Below are 23,414 nucleotides of genomic sequence, written 5' to 3'. Positions count from 1 at the left end.
AAACCTAATAAAACTACAGATCCTAGTCTGTCGTAGTCTTTTCAATGGCAATAGAGTTCTCTAAATGACAGAATTACTGAATATAATTTTTATAAATATTAAAATATACCATTTTTACTGTAACAGATAATCTAAGCAATTTTTCATATTTAAACATTTATATTTATAAAAAATTCACGTAACAGGAGACGTGGATTAATTATATTCAATCTCTCTCTCTCACTCACTCTCTCAGTATATACACATGTTTTCAGTATGAAAACTTAGAGTTTCTTTTTTATTTTTACAGTGTCTTTTCAAAGACTGTCAATTATATTCAAGATAATTTACACGTCTACATTTTTTATACTTTATGTATAATTTCCATGTAAATATCATTTTAGTACCTAATTTAATTACAAAAGAAAAATATTACATAATAACCACCAACATTAGAGTTATAATTAAGGTCATTATTTTATGCTGCATATAATTTTATTTTGCCCTTTTTATTTTAAAATAATATTTCAATATCCAAACATATAATCATTAAATTTTTTGCTGAAAATAGAGAAATTTTGTAATTTTTTTTTATCACTCATTACACATAAAAGTGAATCAAAGTATTGTAATACTGGCTTGAGCATAATTTTACAATAAAAAAAATTATTTAAAGCTTTTATAATGTTTAAAATGAATAATTAACTGATGTTTGTGAATTGAAATTAAGATAAAATTGATATTTTGTCATACAAATAATCATATACGCAGAACAGCCATCCGTTTTACATTGATGTATGTTTACTTGAAAAATATACAGATTTGAACATTTTTCTTTCTTTTTTTTTACATTCAATTTTTTTTTTTAAAGATTAGTCATAAAAGGCAGAATATACACCCCCTATGACACAATAAAAATACACTGAAATGTGGCACATTCGTTTCATTTTCTTTTATTAGATCTAAGTGATCTCAAAATTCAAAAGACAATGTGTCTTATATAACCATGAGATCTTATATAATTTAAATAACAACTTTTTTTATTTCCAGTTGATAATTATATTTATATTTACTGCTTACTATATAATAATATATAAATTTTATATAGCCATATATTAATGATTTTGTAAATGGAATGGATTATATACACATTTTGATTTTTAAATTGAGAAAAAAAATTGAAAAATTTTTTTATCGTCATTAAAAGATAAAATGCAAATGTAATTTGAAAAAAAAACAATTGATATTTTTTTGAGAATATTTAAATGGAATGATTATATAATTTTGTATTTTCATCAAATAGAATAATCTTTGAGAAAAATGACAAATAATAATGCGCCACGTTATTGATTTTTTATTGTTGTTTATTTTTTTGTTTTTTGCATTAACATTTATTATAATTAGGAACTTGATGAATTATTTATTTCTTGCATTTAAGTGAAAAACCACTTGGTCAGATATGCAATCAATGATGTCTTTATTTTCAACATCTAAATATTCTACTAAATGAATTGATGCAAATCTTTGGACTTTCACTCCTGACTGGAAAATTTTACACTTTAATTATTAATATTTACATCATTCTAACCATAAATTCATAATATTTACAACTCATCGTTTAATAAACGAATTTCTTAATAGAAAAAAATCATACAATAGTATGTGAAAAGCAACAATTAAATTAAATACGATGAAAAATAAAAGTATATCATTTATTTATTTCGTTCATTCTATATAAACATAAGATTCTCTCAAAATATTAAAATAGTACTGAACATACCTCATCAATGGCTCATAATACTAATATAGCAACAAATATAAATAAATGAAATTGATTTAAATGTTGGCGGCATTTTCTATGTCACAATATTTGTTGTCTCATTGAGGTAAGCCTTACGTGCAGGCACGAACTGTCCTGATGTCTTGATTACACCACTTTTATGTAGTTCAATTTTGTTGTTTTTCTCTTTTTATTTTTTAATTATTATTAGTATTATTATTATTAATTTCCTTGTCATTATCATTACCATTATTATTATTATTATTATCAATATCATTATTATTACTATTAATATTATTATTTCATCAAGCCATTTCTCATTTTAAAGAAAAATAAATAAATAATTTTTTCAGGAAAAACACAGCACGTGCCACTTTACCACACGCGACACTTAACAATCGACACTTTTTTAAAATGCCGAATGATAGTAATCGTAGGTGGGCCAGTAAGGCTGGAGCCAATCCTAGCTTGTACGTTGACGTTTTTTCGCCATATGATCTTCAGTCGAATGAGCTGGAGAAGGTATTGCCATATTTCGAAACATATATTTCATTTGTGGCATATATTTCATAATACTTCTCACTTGAATTAACGGTAATTCTTCCGTCATGGACGAGCATTTACCAGCTTCCATTAATTTTTTCATTTGTAATCTGACAATAAATGAATAAATTAATGTACATTGTTAAAAGCTAAGTAGAAATAACGACCATAAGTTAAAAGAAAAATTAATATTTTTCTTCAAAATAATCATTTATTTACCTATTTCCTTGATATAAATCAACTCCAAGCACTTCAGTTAACACATGCCTACAATTATTAATATCACAAGCAGGAAAAAACTGTGATACAAAATCGGGTAACGTCATTAAAAGTTCTGAATAAACGTAAGGTTTAAAATTAATGCAAGGTACTAATTTTTCTTCCACTAAAGCTTTTTGAATGCCATACGGTGGAACATGACATGTAGAGGCCATAGTTTCCGCAATGGGAATTAATGCTTTTCTGGCACGAGGATCTCTGTAATGAAAATTTTATTAAATTATTACTCATAATTTAAAAGAAAAAACATAATTATTAAATTTATAGAAAATATTTCAACAACTTGTAGTTTGTTTTTAAGCGCAAAATTTTTTACTATCATTTAACGTAATGAAACTAATAAATTGAGTTTTATACCTTGTATTGTTCGAGCTACCATTAACAGGTATAAGAGGCGGTGGATATGCATGTTTTGGATGCGATGAATTATTATGTGAATTATGAGCAGGTGGAGTATGCCTCTGTGGATGAGACATCAAGGCCGAAGCGGATGTTTGGGGATGTAGCAGAGCCTGGACTTGCTCTGTGCTTAAATTGAGCATTTGTGGATAGGTATTAGCACTCACAGCATTTGGTACAGTTAAACTTGGTGTTGAATACGTCGATGCAACCCTAAAATACATTTAAAAAATTCTTTTAATTCAAATAAGAAGTTTTTTTTTAATATATATTATATATTAAATGAAGATAAAACATACTATTTAAAGCGTCACATTTAACGAAGATTCTTCATAAATGATTTGATAAAAATTTTTTAATATAAAAAAGATCTGCACCTTCTCATGCCAATTTTTCTTACACGCTTGTTACAAATTTTGCATACATATTTTATACAAAAATATCAAAAAATATAATCATACTGAAGATTTAAATAAAAAAGATATAATTAAAATTAATTGATTGAAAATGTAGTAAAAAATTAATTAGGAAAAGGCTCTGATAAAAAGCACCTCATAATTTACATTCAATTTCTTTATTTTAATCAAAATTTAATTTTACTTTTGTTTTATATGAAAAAAAAAAATACATTTCCTTTTATAACCATTTTAATTCATTTATTGCATATACTGTATGTATTTCATTATTAATAGGTATAAATAATTGAACATATCTACATCATAAAACTTTCTACACTTATTTATTTAATTCCAAAAAAAAAAAAACAATTTGTCTATTCGAAATTCAATGGTAACTGATATAAATTATATTAAAGTATTTTTTTTTGTAACTTCTTTTCAATTCTCACTCGTTGATTTAGATTTATATTTAGTATCATAATTGTATTATAGAATGTATTAGAGGATTAAATTATTAGAGGAAAATATAACCATGCTTTAACTTTTAACGACTGTATTTAGAGTTTATAATACATTATGCAGGAACTCACCAGTCATCCTTCCCATAGGTTGGATAACTATACGAAAAAAATCAAAACTTTGTTTGTACAAGGACAATTAGGATAATAAAAACTACATGATAGCTATTTTAATTGCAATAAAATTGAAAAAAGAGAAAATATTTAGGAAAGGAGTGCATATATATATAAAATATGGCTTACTCAAATTAGAATAAACAAAAATGACAAATTCTACGTTTTTATTGGGTCTCATGCTCAATTAATTATTTATGACACAGAGATAATTTTCCAAACTGATAATAATTTATTCATTATTATATGTAAACCATAATTTAAATTTCGAACTCCGTTCCAGTGTTAATTGTTAAACATTTCAGCATCTTTTAAATATAAAATTCCAAATCTCATAAATGAAAAAAGAAGTAAATTTATAGATAAAGTATCAAATTGCATATCCCTATGAAAAAAAACAAATAAAGAAATAATAATAATAATACAATCACAAGTATTTTACCCCAGATTTGGTTGATTAGAATGTGCCGTAGCTCGTACCAAAGGCGGTGGTTGTGCCTGTGGTATTGTTTGCATCGTCGTAACAGGATAAACTGGATATTGTCCTGGAGCTGTAGTACCAGTAGTTGTTCGTGTTCTTGATTGCTGTTGATACGTTTTGGGTGTATTAATAGCCTGTTAAAAAAAACATCCATTTAATTTATCAATTTTTCACACAAATTTCATTCTTCTTCTATTTATTTTTAGTTTAAACTTATCAAATATTCAAAAATATCTTAAAAGAGAGTTTATAATGAAACTAACATGTAGTAAACTTACATTATGGATACTAAGAGATGAATTTTGCATTCGAATGACGGGACTTGATTGAGGAACGCTAGTGGCCTGGAAGGTCGTCTGTCCACCAACTAATCCAGACCATCCATTTAGAGTAGTTGGCATAGGACTTAACATCGGTTGAGCATTTGTCGATGTTCGCCCTGATGAAACAGCATTGGGTGATGCATGTGTTGGATGTGTTGTTACTACAGATCTAGACTGATTAACTGGCTGCAATGTTGTACTTGCAGTATTATTTCTTGTGGACATGTTTTGTATGGCCGGTCGTGAGTTTAATTGAGTTTTGACCGAATTATTTTGCACCGGCACTGATTTAGACACTGATGGAGGTGCTGGTGGTTGTTTAGTCCACCCACCAGCACTTGCACCACTTTTTCCACTTACAAATAACTGAGAATCCATCACTTTACTAGGCCAATAATCTTCAAAACCAGTTCCCGGAGGGAAATAACTTTTAATGTCACTCAGACTTATCACCGAACATGTTTCACTTGCAAACAATTCATTACGTATACCCTGTACTTTGCAACAAAACTTTAAATATGATAAGTCCCAACCCTCAAGTTTTTCAGCTTTAAGCTTTAAATTGTCCGTTTCACCCTCAAAATAAAAGAGGGGAACGTACTTGAGATTGTCTTTAACTGTATATGGAACGACGGATTCTTTATTTATACGAATAAATCCACATTTATCACTTTTTTGTCCTGCACCAACATTTTGACTCGTAAGTTTAGTATAACACACATCAAGAAATGTGTAAAATTCCTTGGCATCAGATAATCTTACAACTAAATCTTTATTCCATGTGAATTGTTCTTTGCCAAATTGACCTTCACAATGTTTTGTGTTAATTTCATTGAGTAGTTTACTCTCAGCTTCAGTTATGAAGTAACTTTTAATGCACGTGCAACTGTAGATGTCTGAATGAAGATAATTCAGGTACTTATTTAGTAGCTTCGCCTCCAATATCCTTACAGCACAATATTTTTCACCACCACGGAAAATATATGGTATGTGAGTTTTATCAAATGTTACCCATCCAAATCTTCCTCGTTGACTTTCATCATCAAGTGGTACTTTACCATCAACACTTAAAGGTGATTTTGTTACTGGAGGTGTTCCTTCGTTTGGTTTTTTTGTTAAATACCCGAGAATACCCGGAAGATGAGACTGTACTCCTGCTGGTCTTGGTGGTACCACTGGTATCGCAGCCTGCATTTTCGCCTTGTTTGCTTCCACCATTTTGGCAGCCAATTCCCGGATTTCCGCTTCATCTGGTCGTTCTTGTTTAACAGGTACCTTATCAAATGTCCCTGTAATCATGAAATATAAATATTACATATTTGTCATCAGTGCTTCACTATTATTATCATTATTTTGCTAAATTATACTTTTAATTTAGAATCAAATGAGTATTTCACTATTTTTAGAAAGTAGGTAGACCAGAATATGAATTTATCATGATATTAATTTTCCATTTAACTCTGACCTAGTAGAAAAATTTCTCAGATCATAAGTTACATGTTATGAATTGAAATAATTTTCTATTAAACAACTGAGTTTAAATTTATTTTAATTTTAGTGTAAATATTAATAGAAATATTTTTATCTTATTTATAATTACATCTCAGTATATCTAAATTAACAGCTAATCAATTTTAAATGTATTAAAGATCTGAATGATCTTTTCATAATCAAAGACATGTAATTATAACAATTAAATAAAAATATAAAACTTTCCTAAAGAAAATTTCATATCAATCACTAGAATAAAACCTAACAAATGATACATTTTATAACACCTAGTATAGATTGTCTTGTTTAAAAGTAGTAATGATACACTGACAATTAATTAGAAATCAATAATATGAATATTTATTTAGTTGTTCTAGTTGTTATCTATAGAGTAATCTAGAAATTTAATTATTTTCATTATTTAATTAACTTAAGTTAAAATGAATAAAGAGCCGTAAAATATGATAGAGTTAATGAAACTTTCTAAATAATCATAATGAATAATACATTTTAAATTATTTAAAAATACTTTTTAATAAATGACTGTGACGACAACCAATCACTCAAGAGGCCAAGCACCCTAGCATACATGGAAGGTTTCTGATCATTCTTGAAGAAAATCATATAATTTCAAATATTATATACACACAAATTATTATCAATTATCCTCTTAATTTATATCATTTACTTCACTATTAAAAAAAAATCTAAAGATATTTTCTGAATTACTTTATAAATAACAATCATACATGATAAGTTTGATTTAAATATAAATGACAATTAAGTTACATAAATAACTATTATTTGTATAATTAATAAGTATCATTAATGAAATTTGAATAATTTATTTTCAAATAATGTTAGTTTTACTTGCAAATATTATTTTTTATTTTCAAATAAATAGAAAATATCATCATTTTGAGTCTTTCATAACAAAATTATATTTAAATAGGTTGGCAAGTACAGTTATTACATTGAATGCTATAATACTTTCAAACATATATATTAATAATTAACGAATGAGATAAGTAAATAAATACACTGCAGCTATGTAATTATGTTTTGTCCTTTTCAATACGACCACCTGGTATGAAACGTTCAGACGAATCAATAATCTATCGACAGACCAAAGCAATATTGGAAAAAGACATGGCGTCAAATGTTGGAAAAAAAATTTTAACACCGTGAATCAACTAAGAAAATAACAGATGATTAAATAATAATCACACTCTAAACAATAATCTCTAAGTAAGAGAGAGAGAGCACATTCCTGGCTTATGTTTACTTTCTAAAAATTTTTCAGAAAATCATTGTTATAATTGACGATTTTTTTTTGAGTTTTTTTGACTTAATATTATTACGTACACATTATCACATGATAATGCACTGGCGTTTACGCACCCATCCACTCGTTCATAGACATCATACGACACTAAATACTTCACTTGAAAACACACGTTAAAACTTTAATAATTTACAATATAATTTACGAGTACCAATAAAGACAAATTTTTCGACAATATCCTATTTATATAAGTGTTATTTGTCACAATTAAAAAATTTCACAAGTATACAAAAAACGACAAACGATTTTATTAAGACAGTGCACGATTCCGAACAACGGATCGGCCTGTCTAGAAAACCCGAGGACTTGATCCCGGTCGGTTCACATTTTCGACTTAAAGACCTGCATACAAAAGACTGCAAGAAACTACAGTGTCGCCGAATGAACAGAGTCGACGACTCATTGGACTCATCGCCAACTCTACCTTAGCCACTCTTCCACGGCCTTGTCACGATACCGACTGATTGTCTGCTTGCTTGCTGTTTAGTCCAGTCAATATAGGAGGCTTGGCTCCATTTGTCTTGAAAATTTTTGTACAAAGGGCAATTTTTAATTTTCTAATGTCAAAATATCCGTAATGACCTGTAGAAAAAATGTGCCCAAAAACGAAAGTGCGCTGATTTTTTTTTATATGATTTTTTCGCATTTTAGTGGTCCCGTGTATCTAAGCGAGACAGCACTATAGGCGGCACCACGCGCTAGAGAAGGACATAACTATCGGAATGAAAAAATCGTATTTTCGATAAAAAAAATGGAGTTTTCTTGTTCAATATTATTTTATTAATTATTTGATGAACAAAAAAACCTACAAAATCATCAATTTCTTAAAGTTGGTAATTTTTTCATTTATTTATAAAAATTTGTTTTTTTATTTATGTATAAAAAATTTCTTCATTATAGTAAATAATATATTTATTTATTATATTAATTTGATATTTTTTTTTTATTTTTTGGGTCGAATATTTGCCTAAAATAAGTAAATAAATAATGAATGAATATAATAAATAAATATATTATTTACTATAATGAAGAAATTTTTTATACATAAATAAAAAAACAAATTTTTATAAATAAATGAAAAAATTACCAACTTTAAGAAATTGATGATTTTGTAGGTTTTTTTGTTCATCAAATAATTAATAAAATAATATTGAACAAGAAAACTCCATTTTTTTTATCGAAAATACGATTTTTTCATTCCGATAGTTATGTCCTTCTCTAGCGCGTGGTGCCGCCTATAGTGCTGTCTCGCTTAGATACACGGGACCACTAAAATGCGAAAAAATCATATAAAAAAAAATCAGCGCACTTTCGTTTTTGGGCACATTTTTTCTACAGGTCATTACGGATATTTTGACATTAGAAAATTAAAAATTGCCCTTTGTACAAAAATTTTCAAGACAAATGGAGCCAAGCCTCCTATATTGACTGGACTAGTTGTAGCTACTGCTGTCTAGAGATCTCCAATCGTCATTTCCTAATAGACCTATTCCATAATCACCAGAAACATTAAAAAAAAAAAAATTCCCATCCTATGTAAATACTCTTTTTTATTTCAATTTATAAGAACATGTGTTCGTAACTATTGTTGTTGGAATAATAAAAATGAATTTTAGAATTTAGATTCATATGTTTTTTTTGGAGATAAGTACTTAGGCTTTAAGTAGTGTTTAAGCCCAAACAAATGAGTTATGATATTTGTTGGAATTCCCCAGGGAAAAATCATTTTTTCTTACGAAGTATAAAATTTAAGCTTCAGACATGTGGTTGGCAGACTAAGAATTGTCTTTTGTTTATTTTTAAGGATATTAAGTAGCGTCCCCAATAGAAACATAAAACGTTAAACATAGGAATAAAACGTAGGAATAAGAAATAAAACGTAACGGTTGAAACATAAGGAACACGACGGTTTAAGCATAAGAAATATTTTCACGTTTGATGTGGTACATGTACTGAGACGATCAAATTGTCGTGTTTATTATAACAAAAATGGTGACTGAGAATAGTGAAATATCAGTTACTAAAGAGGATGATGAACTCTTAATTAGTTTAATACATGGAAACACTTTTCTAACCTTGCTACATGATATGTTTAATGTATGTTTGTGCACGAATCTTATGTTTTATTCTTATTCCTTATTCCTGCGTTTTATTCCTTATTCCTACGTTTAACGTCTTATTTTTCTATTGGGAACGCTCCCTTAAGGCTGGGCTTTACTAACCTCAAATCACCTCAAATTTTTCTCGTCGAATTGGGAATTCTTTATTTGTTTTTTTTTACATAAAAAATATCTAGGGATATTTAGAAAAGTGGTATACACATCGGAAAACAAATATTTATGGTACAAGTGCAATAATAAACGTAAAATAAATAATTTTTCAGTGAAGGGCTCACGATAAGTGCATCCGCCATGACACCTCGAAATTTACTCAAAAAATTATTTATTCTACGACTATTATTGCACTTGTACTATAAATCTTTGTTTTCCGATGTGTATACCACTTTTCTAGATATCCCTAGATATTTTTCACATGAAAAAAAACAAATAAAAAATTCCCAGTTTGACGAAAAAAATTTGAAGTGATTCGAGGTTAGTAAAGCTCAGCCTTATGGAGATCAGGTGATATATTATTAAAACTGTATTACCACTTAGTAGGTAAATGCAGATTTAGCAAGATATCACGTGATCTTCATAAGAGCCTGTGTAAAAAAATTAATTTCAAATTAATAGTTCTCGAAAACTAGCGACACAATTGTGCTGAAATTTTCACAAAATTTTTTATTATAAAAAATGAATCGAATATCAAAATTTCAAAAAATTCTACCGTGAAAAAATTAACGCTCGTACATCCTTAAGGCTGGGCTTTACTAACCTCAAATCACTTCAAATTTTTGTTGTAAAAAATCTTAAATAAATGAAAATCGGGATTTTCCGATAATAAAGTTAAAGTAAAATTTTTTTGCAAAAAATACCCCATTTTCAATGGGTTTTAAAATTATCATTAATCTTTATTTATCGGTCATAACCTTTCTATCTACTGTATATTTCAGAGAAGTATGATATTGGTTATAAAGTAATTTCATTTTTGTAAATTCTCAAATAATTAAACCTGCCTATTTTTTCCAATTTAATTACGTATTTATGCGTAAATATAACTATTATTGAACATAATTATCCAGTCTTCAAAGATGATATCATCACTTGAAATATCCGACTCACACTTTTCTATCTAATAAAAAATTAAAGATTTAATTTTAAAAAAAGTCATTAGGAAACATTATGTAAGTACAGTAAAGTAATCAAAATATAAATTGATTTTAAATAAACAGTGCTGTTGCTTTTAGTTTCAAGTACAAAAAACTAATTACAATTTTTCCTATTTAAAAAAAAAATGACGATGTAATGCTGCAAAAATAAAGGTTTAGTAATTGAATAAATAAAAAAAAAAAGGTACTAGTATCCTAGTAATCAAAATGTTAATAATATTAATTTTTTTTATCTAATTTTATGTCTAAATGAATTGAATTTAAATAGTTAAATTGCAAAAATTACTTGAAATATGTGACACCAGACTAATAAAGTAATTATTTAAATTAATAAACATTTTATTATTTTTTGCAAAAAAATTAAAATTTCAACGGCAAAAAAATCTTGTTATCAATATAATAGAGTGAATAAAATATTCAACTATTCGTGACCTTTCTCAAAAATAAAGCAAAATATAAAAGGGTGGCTGTGTGACATCGTGTAACATGGACTCGGCAACAGAGTATATACAGCTCAAAAAGTGTTAATATATACATACATGTATATATGTGTGTGTGTGTACATATACATATATAAACACTACCAGTCCAAGATCTCGTACAATGTGACAACAACGCTCGGTCGATATGCTCTTTCAGGCAAAATGCCAAGATTGGCAAACGCAAGAAGAGTACATAGAATGGTTTCAGGTGATTCCCCCGCCAAGGTCTGGATCGACTGGATTTATAGAGGAAGGGGTAGATAAATAAGTAGTGGGGAAAGTAAAGATGCGCAGAAACCCAGCCAATGACCTATTTTACGTACTCCGGCGCAGCCCATTATATATCTAGGGCCTATGTACTACTTATGTACTCTATTATACTTATTATTTTAATCATGATTTACGACAGCGACGTTGCCGGATTTAATGCATATCGGGGCACGCCTCCTATTCCTATATAATATCACGTACTAACACATACAATTGTAAATGCGGAAACACCTACACGAGAAAATACGAATAATAAATTGATCGATTGAAAATAGTTTTAAAAAGTACATCGATTATTTATGGATTTCTAAGTAGTATCGTTGATGATTCTACATATATATCTATGCATATTTTATTGAAGAATTTATAAAATTACATTTTCAAAGCTATTAATAATTATGAGCAATTTAAATTCATTTGTTTAGTTATTTTTTTGTCATCGAAACAAATGTATTATTAATCAATTGTTGACAAAAAATTAATTGTTCGGTTATAGCTTTTGTTTTTTTTTTACATTAAAAACAGTGTTGCCACTTTTCATCCATTTTGTATGACCTTGGATTTTCTAAATTTCTACCGAGACTTGGGCCAGTCATTTTGGCAACACTGTAAAAGATCTATTTATAGAAACAGTTTATCACTGCTGTTGCTATGCTGAATTAATGCGTAGTTTCATTCGAAACAGTGGGGGGATAAAGGAAGTATCGAGGGGTAGCCGGGAAAAGAAGGGAGATTCTTGATAACAAAATGGCCGATAACCGGATGTACGTTGTTTTACACAGCCATTGGGTTCACCCTGATGGCGTCGTACAAACAATCCATAGCGTTAATAAATTTTTTACAATTTTAAATGACTTATTAAACTATATAATAAAAAATAAATAAATATATAAATCAAACATACTTTCAACATTACGTAACTGCATGACTCATCGATGTTATAATCATAATACAAGAAATTGCTTTCTCCCGAATAAGCGCAGAAGTAAATAAGTTGAGGGCTGAAGGTCAATTTACTAGGAGTTTTTTTCTTATAATTCTCCAATAAAATAATTATTAGATCGACTCTGTATAAAATTAATTGTTGTTTTTAAATGCCAACTATATGCCTAATTTATAGTTAGTAAATAAATCAGTCTGCATATAAGATTTTCTCTGTAAAATTGCAAATGGCGTCGTTAGATCGCTATTGCTGACGTATCATATATTGCGCCGTGTTCCATACGGCATTTATGTTTACTAAAAAGACGAACTTCGGGGAAGCTCGGGTACCTTCGGGAATTGCGATACCATTATATTACTTATTATTAAGCTATATAATGTATATATATATACATAAATATCTTATGTATTATATACCGGCTTGGAAAGCACATAGTTATCCCAGCGGCACATTGAACGTTTGACGCGTCTACTGCGCACATACGATACACGTGTGCGCATCCATGCTATGCTCAGTTATGTATATATACTCAGCATAGAATAATATTACGAAAATCCTATGCTACACGATGTAACATTGTAATTGAATCCTAAAAAAAATTTATATGTAAATAACACAACCATGACACGATTGAAGACGCCAAATTAGCCGAAATTTTAACCACGTTTTTTCAATATATAATAAATTTATATTTAAATAAATCGAGTGTCATTTGATTCATTAATAACAATTATATTTATAACTGAGTAAAAAGCTGTTAAAATTATTTTTATAACAAAAAATCGCTAATAATATGCGGTTGTTATGTTGTTTCTAATAAATCAATAATAATAAACAATATGCCAATTTATTTGATTTATTTATAACACAATAATTGAATAGAATAAATTAAATGTACGAATATAATATCATAAAAATCTATACGATTATTTTTTTATTCTATCGAGGAGCAGATTTTGATTATGTATTTTTTGAATGGCAAAAAAAGTGTAAGCTGTCAACAAATATAATACAGATCACGTTAAGTAAATAATTTATATCCTATTTAGAATTTTTTGAATTGTAATGAGTAAAAAAGCAAAAATTTCGACCATTTTGCCGATAAAAACGAATGTCAATAATACTTAATGGTATTTAAATTTAAATTGTCGATAAACATTTATACAAAAAATAGTAATTTCTTGAATAAAATGTCAATCATACCACGCGGTCGGCTAATCATCTGTCTCTCGTGCGCGCGCTTTTCGAGTACGATAAAACAAGAGAGACAGAGATGGTGATAGAGTGAGAGAGAGAGAGAAAGATAGAGAAACGAGTTAGCCTTAACGAATGACAAAACGCTGAGGTATGTTTGGATGCCCTTTAATATACCCTCGATATATCTGTATTTATGCAATCGAATAGATATATCAGTTTCAGCAGATATCTCTTATCGAACTGCAACACAATAGCCATAACTAACAGAAGGGAATGTCAAGTAGGAGGGATAGCGCAAGTTACTCATTCCAGTTTGAGCATCAGAGGATACGAAGCACATGGCCGGATATACAGGTTAATTAATGTCAGTTGTATCAGTCTCTAATGTACAGTAAAAAACATTAAACTTACGTTTCTCTACGTGACACCTCACGATCTGTACGTCCTCGTCAAAACTCCGGTCGCCCATTTCGTTAGACTGTACATCCATACACATAATTCCCGAATACGGGACACTCACTTACATCTAGGACACTTTTGCATCTGACAGCCAACGACATTGGCGTAAAAAACGGTACAATTATCAACACCACATCGCTTACTAACTCGCTTTCTTTAGCATTCTTATGTTTCGTATTTTCATGTGCGTTCATTTGCCTGGCGGTGGCTTATAGGTACGCGGGTGGGAGGTACATAAGCAGTGTGCGCGTCCTTAGGTCTCGCATGCGCGCGAATTTTTTTATTTCATTTTATATCACATAAACATCAAAAGGATTAAGGTGACCAATTAATAAAATCATGATGCAACATGATTTACACTACTAATTCATAGACCGTTCGACACATGCACCTAATGCGAAGAACCACCGCGGACTTGGAATCCACCAGATTTGAATTGAAACGTTGCCACTTCTTTTCTCCCCCACTCTTTATACCCATCATAAAAGCGCGCTACTGCACTTATGTATTTACCGATTGCGATGTTGCCGCACATCCGGTATATAAACAGTACATAACCGCGTGGTGGGGGGAGAGAATTTTATAGCATCTAGTGGGGGGAGACGTTTGTTAACGTTTTTCGAGAAAGAGGGGGAGAGAGTTGGAGAAACAAAAGAGAGCGAAAAGTAGTGGGGGGAGATGCTTAAGAATGGAAATTTTCCATGACGACATCAGGGCAACCATACACCCGTTATATGCCCTCGTCTAACAGGAAGTATTAAGGTGTTGTTTAAAGCGCCCCCAAACAAACGCAACATGTACTAGTTCAATACTCTTAAAGACGCCATGATGTCTTAAGATTCGACAAGAACTTTGATAAAAATACTCAAACAAATTCATTATATATGAGTGTATACTTATTTTACTGCAATTTTTTACCTGAATTCTAAAAAAAAAGAAAAATTTAATTTGGTAATAAGTTGACTAATTATAATTATGATATTCGTTACCTTTACGTTAACTTTAAAAAAGAAATTCAATCATTGATACAGCGGTTCTATGTTTAGATAATTTAATCAAATAATATAAATATTTTTTGGAGAAACCATTATGGAAATCTATTTCTATTGTAAAATACATTGTTCGTGACTTTCATAAGATTTATTTATACAATCTCCCATTGTTTTAGTCGCAAGAAGTCCTTTTGTACATTCAGCTTGTTTCATCCACAATTGAATCTGAAGACACGAAAAGAAGTATGTGATCAGTAGTGACCTTATTTAATTAAAAAATACTATTACATGTCATTTTCTAAGACCAAAGTTACCTGTTGATGGAGAAGATCTCTTCTTCTTCCGGGAGGCTCTTTACCAAGCACGCGCACAAGAATTCCAAGACTAGATTTGAACTTTTCAAGTGCAAGAACATAGTTTCCTTCAGCAAAATATTGCTCCGCAACTTCACCCATTTCTAGGGCCGCTTTCATATCCGACGTGCTTTTACTGAGGGCTCCTATCAATGATAATTAATTACTCCATCCGTTATTAAACATTATTATATACTAGCGATGTAATTTTATGCACAAATTTTACATCACATGATAAATTATTTGTACACATAAATCTACTTTAACAGTGATAATCGATACTTACGGAGTTCATTGAATGGAAATGAGTGTGAAAAAATTTTTGTTGCTATATTCAATTGAAGCATATTTTTTTCTATCGACTGAGAAGATTTTTGGCTATCATCATTTTTACTGTCAATACAAGACTGTTTTAATTGTTCTGCACGATTTATGTATTCATTAATACGTATTCGTAAATACTTTTTTTTTTGTAAATCCGTTTCATCTAAGAATTATGACAATTTGAAATGTAAATACATATATTCTGTTAATTTTTTCACAATAATAATTGCAATGATAAATATTATTAAAAATTTCGTAATTCTTACTTATTAATAGTGGAATAAAATATTTAAGAGCATCACAATAAAAATGAAACGCTTCTCTACTATTTTTTTCTGCATCCGCTTTCACAGCACGTTGAATCAAATTAACAGCTTTCTCGTAATTTTCTGCTGTCGGTGCGTGCTCAAGATCTAAAAAGTCATGAGCAAAAAAGCCCTCAAAGCTTATGCGTTGAGAAGGATCGTGTTTTAAAAGTGATAAAAGTAAATCTTTACATTCGGTTGATATATGAGCATCTTTAGGGATCTATTTATAATTGAATATTTCAAAAATGAATTAAATAATACAAATTTATGATAATTATTTATGAATGAATGTAGAAAAAGTATCGATGTACCTCAATTGGTTGACAAGTTTTTATTTTTTCAACTAACTCGTCAATACTATTGCTAGAATAAGGTGTTCTACCAAACAGACATTCATACATTATTACGCCAACACTCCATAGATCAACACTGGCATCATATTCATTACTATGTAATATTTCTGGTGCCATGTACAATGGTGATCCTCGAATTGTAAATTTACGTTCACTATTACTTAGATATTGAGCAAAACCAAAATCTATTTATACAAAATATTGAATTTTTAAAAATTTTTATCACTATAAATAATTAAATATTTTATTGATTTAATGTTGAATTAAAAAAAAGATGTTAATGTTTTGATTTAACAAACCTCCTACTTTTAGTTTTAATGTAGGCTTTCTGACTAAAAGAAGATTTTGTGGTTTAAGATCCATGTGACAGACATTATGACATCGTAAATATCTTAAAGCGAGTGCCAATTGCTGTAAAAACTTACGACATGTACACTCAGGTAGCTTTTTCTTTTTTTTTATAAAAACGGATAAATCACCACCATCACAATATTCCATTACAATAAAAATACGCCTGTACGTGCAAATAAATGAATGGATAAATTTTAATAAAATATGTATAAATGGTTGGAAATGTTTGATTAATATTAATCAGTGAGAAGTAAAAAGGAGTCGAATTATTAAGTACTTGATGAGAACTTTCTACCAAAAAACTACCAAGAGTTCATTAAACCGGTAATTTAAACTTTACTATGTAAGATAATTGTCAATAATAAACGTAAAATAATTATACCAACCCATTTTCCCAAAAAAAATCCTTCATTTCTACAATATGTTCATGTTTTAAAATTTTCAAAAGATTTATTTCAGTGAGAAGATTATCGATTGCTGACTTTGAAAGAGTAGAACTTTCAACACATTTTATTGCAACCATTTCATGATTACCACCCTATAAATTAATAATAAATGAAGCATAAATTTTAATCATCAATGTCAATGTAAAAAGTTTGTAGCAGATATTTTAGGAAAGTTTAACAGATGAACATCTTTCGACATGATACTAGTATTGTTTGTTACACGTAAATTTTCAAAGTAAATAATTAAATTGAACACATACCTTTTTCAATGCTTTATAAACTGTTGCATAACTTCCTGAACCAATTTTTTCAAGAGATACATAATCATTTAAGGTAGGTAATGTCATTTTGATAAATGCATGATAATTATATATACTTTAGTTGAAATTAAATAAAATGAAATTCTGAAAATGAATTTTCGATACAACTGTATTAGTAAATCTCTATTATAAACTACTTAAAAATCTTTATTGATGGCTCATCTTTTGATAAAAAAATCTAATTTATTAATTTACCTAATGTTACCTCTATTGAGTATTATTTTAACATAATTCCACAAGAATAATCATCGGTGTTTATCAATAATTAAATATGGCACAATAATCATACTTTTAACTAATAATCTGTTTTTTTTTGACATCCTTTATGTTAAAACGACCATAAAAATATAATATGTAATATTAATAACAGTTGCTGTTATTAAAGTTTGTAATTATAATGTATTTCTAGGTTATTTTTTTTTATTCATTTTCAAAACACTTATACAAAGAATAATGAATTTTTTTTTAAACGTGTAAATGGTTCACATAAAAAATACATAATAATACGATAGTAAACAAATAATTTCGTCCATCCATGTACAACATATTGTATATGTAAAGGTACCATATGATCACCTTATATGCACAATAAGTTTACTTATTTCAACACCATGTGGCGCTGCTAACTAGGTTCTTCGTTTATATACATTTGTTATAACTAAACGTGTTTACATTGTTATAAATGTTAATCAAGTATCAGTATAAATTTATTTTAAATACACAAAAATGTTCAAAAAAAATATCACTCTTTCATTATTTACATAAACACAACATTCAAAAATTATGAATCAAAATATTCACAGTGCTTTTTGATTGATGCAATTAATTACTGCAAGATTATGAATAGAAAATTAAATCCAATAAGCATACCTTATTTCTTTTTAATTAAAAGGTAAATGCAAATAGTAAAATCCACAAAACTAGTCAAATTTATCTAGATAATGTGTTGATCATTTAAATACTCAAACAAACAAACTTTTCTTTTTGTTGTACGATGATAACAGATAATATTGGTTCATAATAGTTATTCGTACTATTTGTAATTGAGCTTATTTTGTACAAATTACTATACATTTTTATTTAAATTACCTTGGAAATATAAGCTCAATGAATTATAAGAATAATAGTACAGTACAGAACAGAAATGAATCAAAATAATATTAATGGCACTTATCGTTTTTCCGTGAACTTAGTCATACCTATATCTCTTGACGTTTGAACATTTAGGACATTTATTTACTGGTTTTTTCAAATTAAATAATCTTTTTTATTTACGTAAGTTTACAAGTGATTTTATTCAAGTTCTCAAATAACTTGGTGTACTATTAATTTATTAGTTGTTGACGTAGATGAAGTAGAAAGTGTTTTCTATAATATTTGCTTTTTTTAAGAGGCAATTTTATCATAACACTTTCGAATAATTTTATCAATAAAAAACAGAAAGGATTTTAAAATTACATTTAATTTTTTTATTACATTGTCTAAACTCACGGTGAAATTATTTCTTTGTAATCAACAGCTGATTTCTGTCATATCTAGTGCTTCTTTTGTTGTATTGTGATCGTAACTTACATTAATTTCTACTTTTTTACACCATTGAATTAATTATTGAGTTAGTAAAAAGTATTTATAAAATAATTTTAATAATCTTTTTAATCCAATTAAATTCTATCAGTAATGGGACATAAATATCAAAGTAAAAAAAAACATTTAATAATTTAATTAATATTTTTAGTTTGCTAAATATACCTGAAAATATTCTTTTAGAATGTGTACATGATTACTATCATAAAGAGTATTATTATACGCAAATAAAATTACTCATTGGTTCAAACAGAGTTTGACTTTAAACGTTTTTCATATGTTTATTGTGATTTTTAATGACACTAAAGAAGATGAAGATAAACGAAAAGTATTGAATAACATCCTTGTGATCCATTGCATTCATTGGTTGTGCCTTTTTCAGTGCTTGGTAGGATTGGTTTTCATTAGTCATATCATATACATTCTCCGTGACAGTAGTCTCGTAAACTTCATCTGGAGTAGTATAGCTTCAATGCGTTTTAACGTTGAAAAACACTGATTATTAAAGCATATTTTTTCTTAATTATTTAATTTAAATGTTATTTTGTTAATACCTTACATGTTGTTTAAGTGTAAAATGTTTGGATCAAGTGTAAAACCCTTAGGTAATGATTATCAACATTCAAAATGACGTCATGTGATGAAGTCGATCATCTTGTACTATTCTCACAAGGGTCATGATAAATTTTTGTCATCTTTATACACTGTGATTCATAACTTTTTGTTTATTACATTTATTAAATTTATTACAAAAATGTGTTAAGAATTATTATAACAAGTAAAATGTTATTTTCATTATTCCATTTAACCATTCAATGTTTTGTGCATCAACCAATAGTTGCCCTAAATTTATTCAGTATTTCCTTTGTAATAATAGACATGAGTTAAACAGATAATTTGATTTATAAATATTTATATTATAGGTTTAAAGTAAATAGTAGAAAATAAAATAATCCGGTAACTCTGGCAAGATAATAAAATACTCCTAAATTGTATCAATTAAAAAAAAAAACAATGGATTCAGAAGAAGAAACTCTGTATGACGATGGAGATTCTGGTAATGAATCGAGTGGTGATGATGTTGATTTTGCTATGGAAATTGAGGCTGGAAATCCTCGAGAACGCACCAACGAAGCTGATGAATATCCTTTTGAAGTTTTAACTACTGAAGAAATTGTTCAACACATGATTGACTCTATCAAAGAAGTTAATTCTGTGGTAGAAGTATGTTTAATTTGATGCTTAATTGTTATTAATAAAAATATCATTGGTTCTAGATGATAACAAACATGTTAAAAGTGTGTCCAAATATTTCAAAATTTACAATTTATGTTTTTTTCAAGATTCCTGCGACCACAACGCGAATTTTATTGAATCATTTTAAATGGGACAAAGAAAAATTAATGGAACGTTTTTATGATGGAGATCAAGAAAAATTATTTGCAGAAGCACGAGTTGTCAATCCATTTCGAAAAGGATCTTTAATAAGAACATCCAGGGCATCTCAGAACACAGTAGTAATGATCATTTTTAACTATAAATTTTTTGAAAAATAAGACTTCATCATTTTAACATTAATTCTACAAAAATACTTGTGTTTTATCAACTTTTAGACACGAAGAACATCAACAAATGGTACTGAAGAGTGTGGAATTTGTTTTGTCACTCTTCCATGTTCGGTGTGTATTTCAAATAATTGATAAAAATTTATTATTTACAAATATCTAACTATTTTACTTAGCAATAAAAATAAATTGTAATGCTATAGATGATGACTGGGCTAGAGTGTGGACATCGTTTTTGTACTGCTTGCTGGGGTGAATATTTAACAACAAAAATTATGGAAGAAGGCGTGGGTCAAACAATTGCTTGTGCTGCTCACGCCTGCGACATACTTGTAGATGATGCTAGTGTAATGCGTTTAGTTAAAGATTCAAAAGTTAAACTAAAATATCAACATCTCATCACAAATAGTTTTGTTGAGGTAAATGTTTTATAGATATTTATAATGAATTATTATACTAACTGAATAAATTATATTTAAGTGTAACAGATTATTGAGGTGGTGTCCATCACCTGATTGTAATAGCGCTATTAAAGTGCAATATGTTGAATCAAAACCAGTCACATGTAAATGTGGACATACATTTTGCTTTCATTGTGGTGAAAATTGGCATGACCCTGTTAAATGTCGTTTATTGCGTAAATGGATCAAAAAATGCGATGATGATTCAGAAACATCAAATTGGATTGCAGCTAACACAAAGGAATGTCCTAAGTGCAATGTTACTATTGAAAAAGACGGAGGCTGTAATCATATGATTTGTAAAAATCAAAATTGTAAGGCTGAATTTTGTTGGGTATGTTTAGGACCTTGGGAGCCACATGGTTCTAGTTGGTATAATTGTAATCGATATGATGAAGAAGAAGCTAAAGCAGCTCGAGATACACAACAAAAATCAAGGTCGGCTTTACAGAGATATCTATTTTACTGTAATAGATATATGAATCATTTACAATCACTTAAATTTGAGAGTAAATTATATGCTAGTGTAAAAGAAAAAATGGAAGAAATGCAGCAGCATAATATGTCCTGGATTGAAGTAAGTTCAAATAAATGTGTTTAATTTTCATTTCATTAACTTTAATTACAATCACGTCATCTTGAAAATCAATTTCAGGTACAGTTTTTAAAAAAAGCAGTAGATATATTATGTTTATGTAGACAAACTCTTACATACACTTACGTATTTGCTTATTACTTACGAAAGAATAATCAATCTGTGATTTTTGAAGACAACCAGAAAGATTTAGAAGGAGCTACAGAATGTCTTTCGGAATATCTTGAGAGGAATATTACAAGCGAAAATCTTGCTGATATAAAACAAAAAGTTCAGGATAAATATAGGTAATTATTAATTTAATATTATTATAGTCATAAATGATTAATAAAAATGAAACATTTTAAATGACATTAATATTTTAATGTGTCTCTTTAGATATTGCGATAGCCGAAGGAAAGTGTTACTAGAACACGTTCATGAAGGATATGAAAAAGATTGGTGGGACTATATGGAATAAAATAAAAGTTGTCGTCTTACAATTTTACTAATTGTAACGAAATTCTTTTATTTTCCGTAACCGCCTTATCTGTGATAATCTGGAAAAAGATTAATAAAAATAGAAAAGGTCGCTAAAATGAAGTCTTGGAAATGTTTATTACAAAATAAAAAAAAAGAATATTGATGATTATGAAGTACGATGACCCACAATTGAAATTAGAAAATAATTATCTCAACAAAATTATCGAATATTTTAAATTTATAAATGTAATAAATTAATTTCTCGAATCGAATTTTTAAAAATGTTTTATGAACAATTATATTTACACAGTGGCGGTTGGAAATACTTAAACTGAAAGAGAAACGGTTAAAACAGCATCATTAATCGAATATAGATATGTAACTTTTAGCTAATGGTGTTTGATACAGCGGCCAATAACATAGTAACAAATTAGTGCAAGTGACTATATATAAATAAATAATTGTAATGGCCGTTATTTTTGTTTGGATTATGAATAGATTTCATATTCCTATCGAAAATTTAATTAATTTCATAAAAGAATTTACCTTGCTTTATATCGGATTAATACATGGACGTATCAAAAACATAATATTTCTAAGTACAATAGAGCTTTAGGGATTCAAGTTAGGCAATAATTTGTTTGTTGTGTATTTTTTATTAGTAGTTATCTCTTTTACATCATATATTTCATTGTTTAACTCGTTTCATTATTTTTATTTTTTTTCAAAATTGAGAAATTTCACAGCCAGCACTCTAGTTGATTCTAGCTTGTTTAAAACACTCCTTTTTTGATCGATATTAATTCTATACCTCACATAATAATGTACGTTATTTAAGCTCTCTTTTCATTATTCATTAAAAATTTTTCGCTTACTATTGTCACATCATAAATTATGTTTTTTGGAATTCAAAAATACAAAAAACATTATATAATTTTATTGATATTAATACGTAATTATGTATTTTTATTACAATTATTTTTATCATCATACTAAAAATACACCATTGTTTATCTTATATCAATTGAAAA

General features: G+C 28.3%; 3 protein-coding genes across 7 annotated transcripts; 1 reads left to right on the top strand and 2 right to left on the bottom strand.

The window, feature by feature from the left end:
* Positions 1 to 1,297: 1,297 nt before the first annotated feature.
* On the bottom strand, positions 1,298 to 14,720 carry LOC118066799 (uncharacterized). Of its 4 annotated transcripts, none has more exons than XM_035083129.1 (7): positions 14,222 to 14,720; positions 4,770 to 6,103; positions 4,453 to 4,625; positions 3,969 to 3,995; positions 2,939 to 3,193; positions 2,522 to 2,779; positions 1,298 to 2,412 (listed from the first exon to the last, which is right to left on the bottom strand). In XM_035083129.1, the coding sequence occupies exons 1-7, from the start codon at positions 14,304 to 14,306 to the stop codon at positions 2,223 to 2,225; spliced, it is 2,322 nt and encodes a 773-aa protein (XP_034939020.1). In that variant the 5' UTR covers positions 14,307 to 14,720; the 3' UTR covers positions 1,298 to 2,222. The 4 variants fall into 4 exon arrangements, with proteins under 4 accessions (XP_034939020.1, XP_034939023.1, XP_034939022.1 ...); XM_035083132.1 differs by lacking the exon at positions 14,222 to 14,720 and adding an exon at positions 7,671 to 8,014; XM_035083131.1 differs by lacking the exon at positions 14,222 to 14,720 and adding an exon at positions 7,707 to 8,014.
* Positions 14,721 to 15,340: 620 nt separating this feature from the next.
* Positions 15,341 to 19,080, bottom strand: Aduk (Another Drosophila Unc-51-like kinase). The gene is made up of 9 exons (XM_035083117.1): positions 17,912 to 19,080; positions 17,657 to 17,800; positions 17,337 to 17,488; positions 16,899 to 17,113; positions 16,558 to 16,784; positions 16,205 to 16,466; positions 15,901 to 16,101; positions 15,576 to 15,760; positions 15,341 to 15,486 (listed from the first exon to the last, which is right to left on the bottom strand). Exons 2-9 carry the CDS (start codon positions 17,741 to 17,743, stop codon positions 15,373 to 15,375), a joined length of 1,443 nt encoding a protein of 480 aa, XP_034939008.1. The 5' UTR covers positions 17,744 to 17,800; positions 17,912 to 19,080; the 3' UTR covers positions 15,341 to 15,372.
* A 450-nt stretch (positions 19,081 to 19,530) lies between these two features.
* Positions 19,531 to 23,414, top strand: ari-1 (E3 ubiquitin-protein ligase ariadne-1). Of its 2 annotated transcripts, none has more exons than XM_035083116.1 (8): positions 19,531 to 19,688; positions 20,224 to 20,524; positions 20,644 to 20,817; positions 20,914 to 20,979; positions 21,069 to 21,284; positions 21,346 to 21,903; positions 21,982 to 22,208; positions 22,300 to 23,414. In XM_035083116.1, exons 2-8 carry the CDS (start codon positions 20,315 to 20,317, stop codon positions 22,379 to 22,381), a joined length of 1,533 nt encoding a protein of 510 aa, XP_034939007.1. In that variant the 5' UTR covers positions 19,531 to 19,688; positions 20,224 to 20,314; the 3' UTR covers positions 22,382 to 23,414. The 2 variants fall into 2 exon arrangements, with proteins under 2 accessions (XP_034939007.1, XP_034939006.1); XM_035083115.1 differs by lacking the exon at positions 19,531 to 19,688 and adding an exon at positions 19,724 to 19,905.

Source organism: Chelonus insularis, unplaced genomic scaffold, assembly GCF_013357705.1.
Source record: "Chelonus insularis isolate UGA/USDA-ARS -01 unplaced genomic scaffold, ASM1335770v1 contig_355_pilon, whole genome shotgun sequence".
NCBI classification, from domain to species: Eukaryota; Metazoa; Arthropoda; class Insecta; order Hymenoptera; family Braconidae; genus Chelonus; species Chelonus insularis.
The sequence above is the reverse complement of the archived record's forward strand: the minus strand, read 5'-3'. Positions and strand labels throughout refer to the sequence as shown.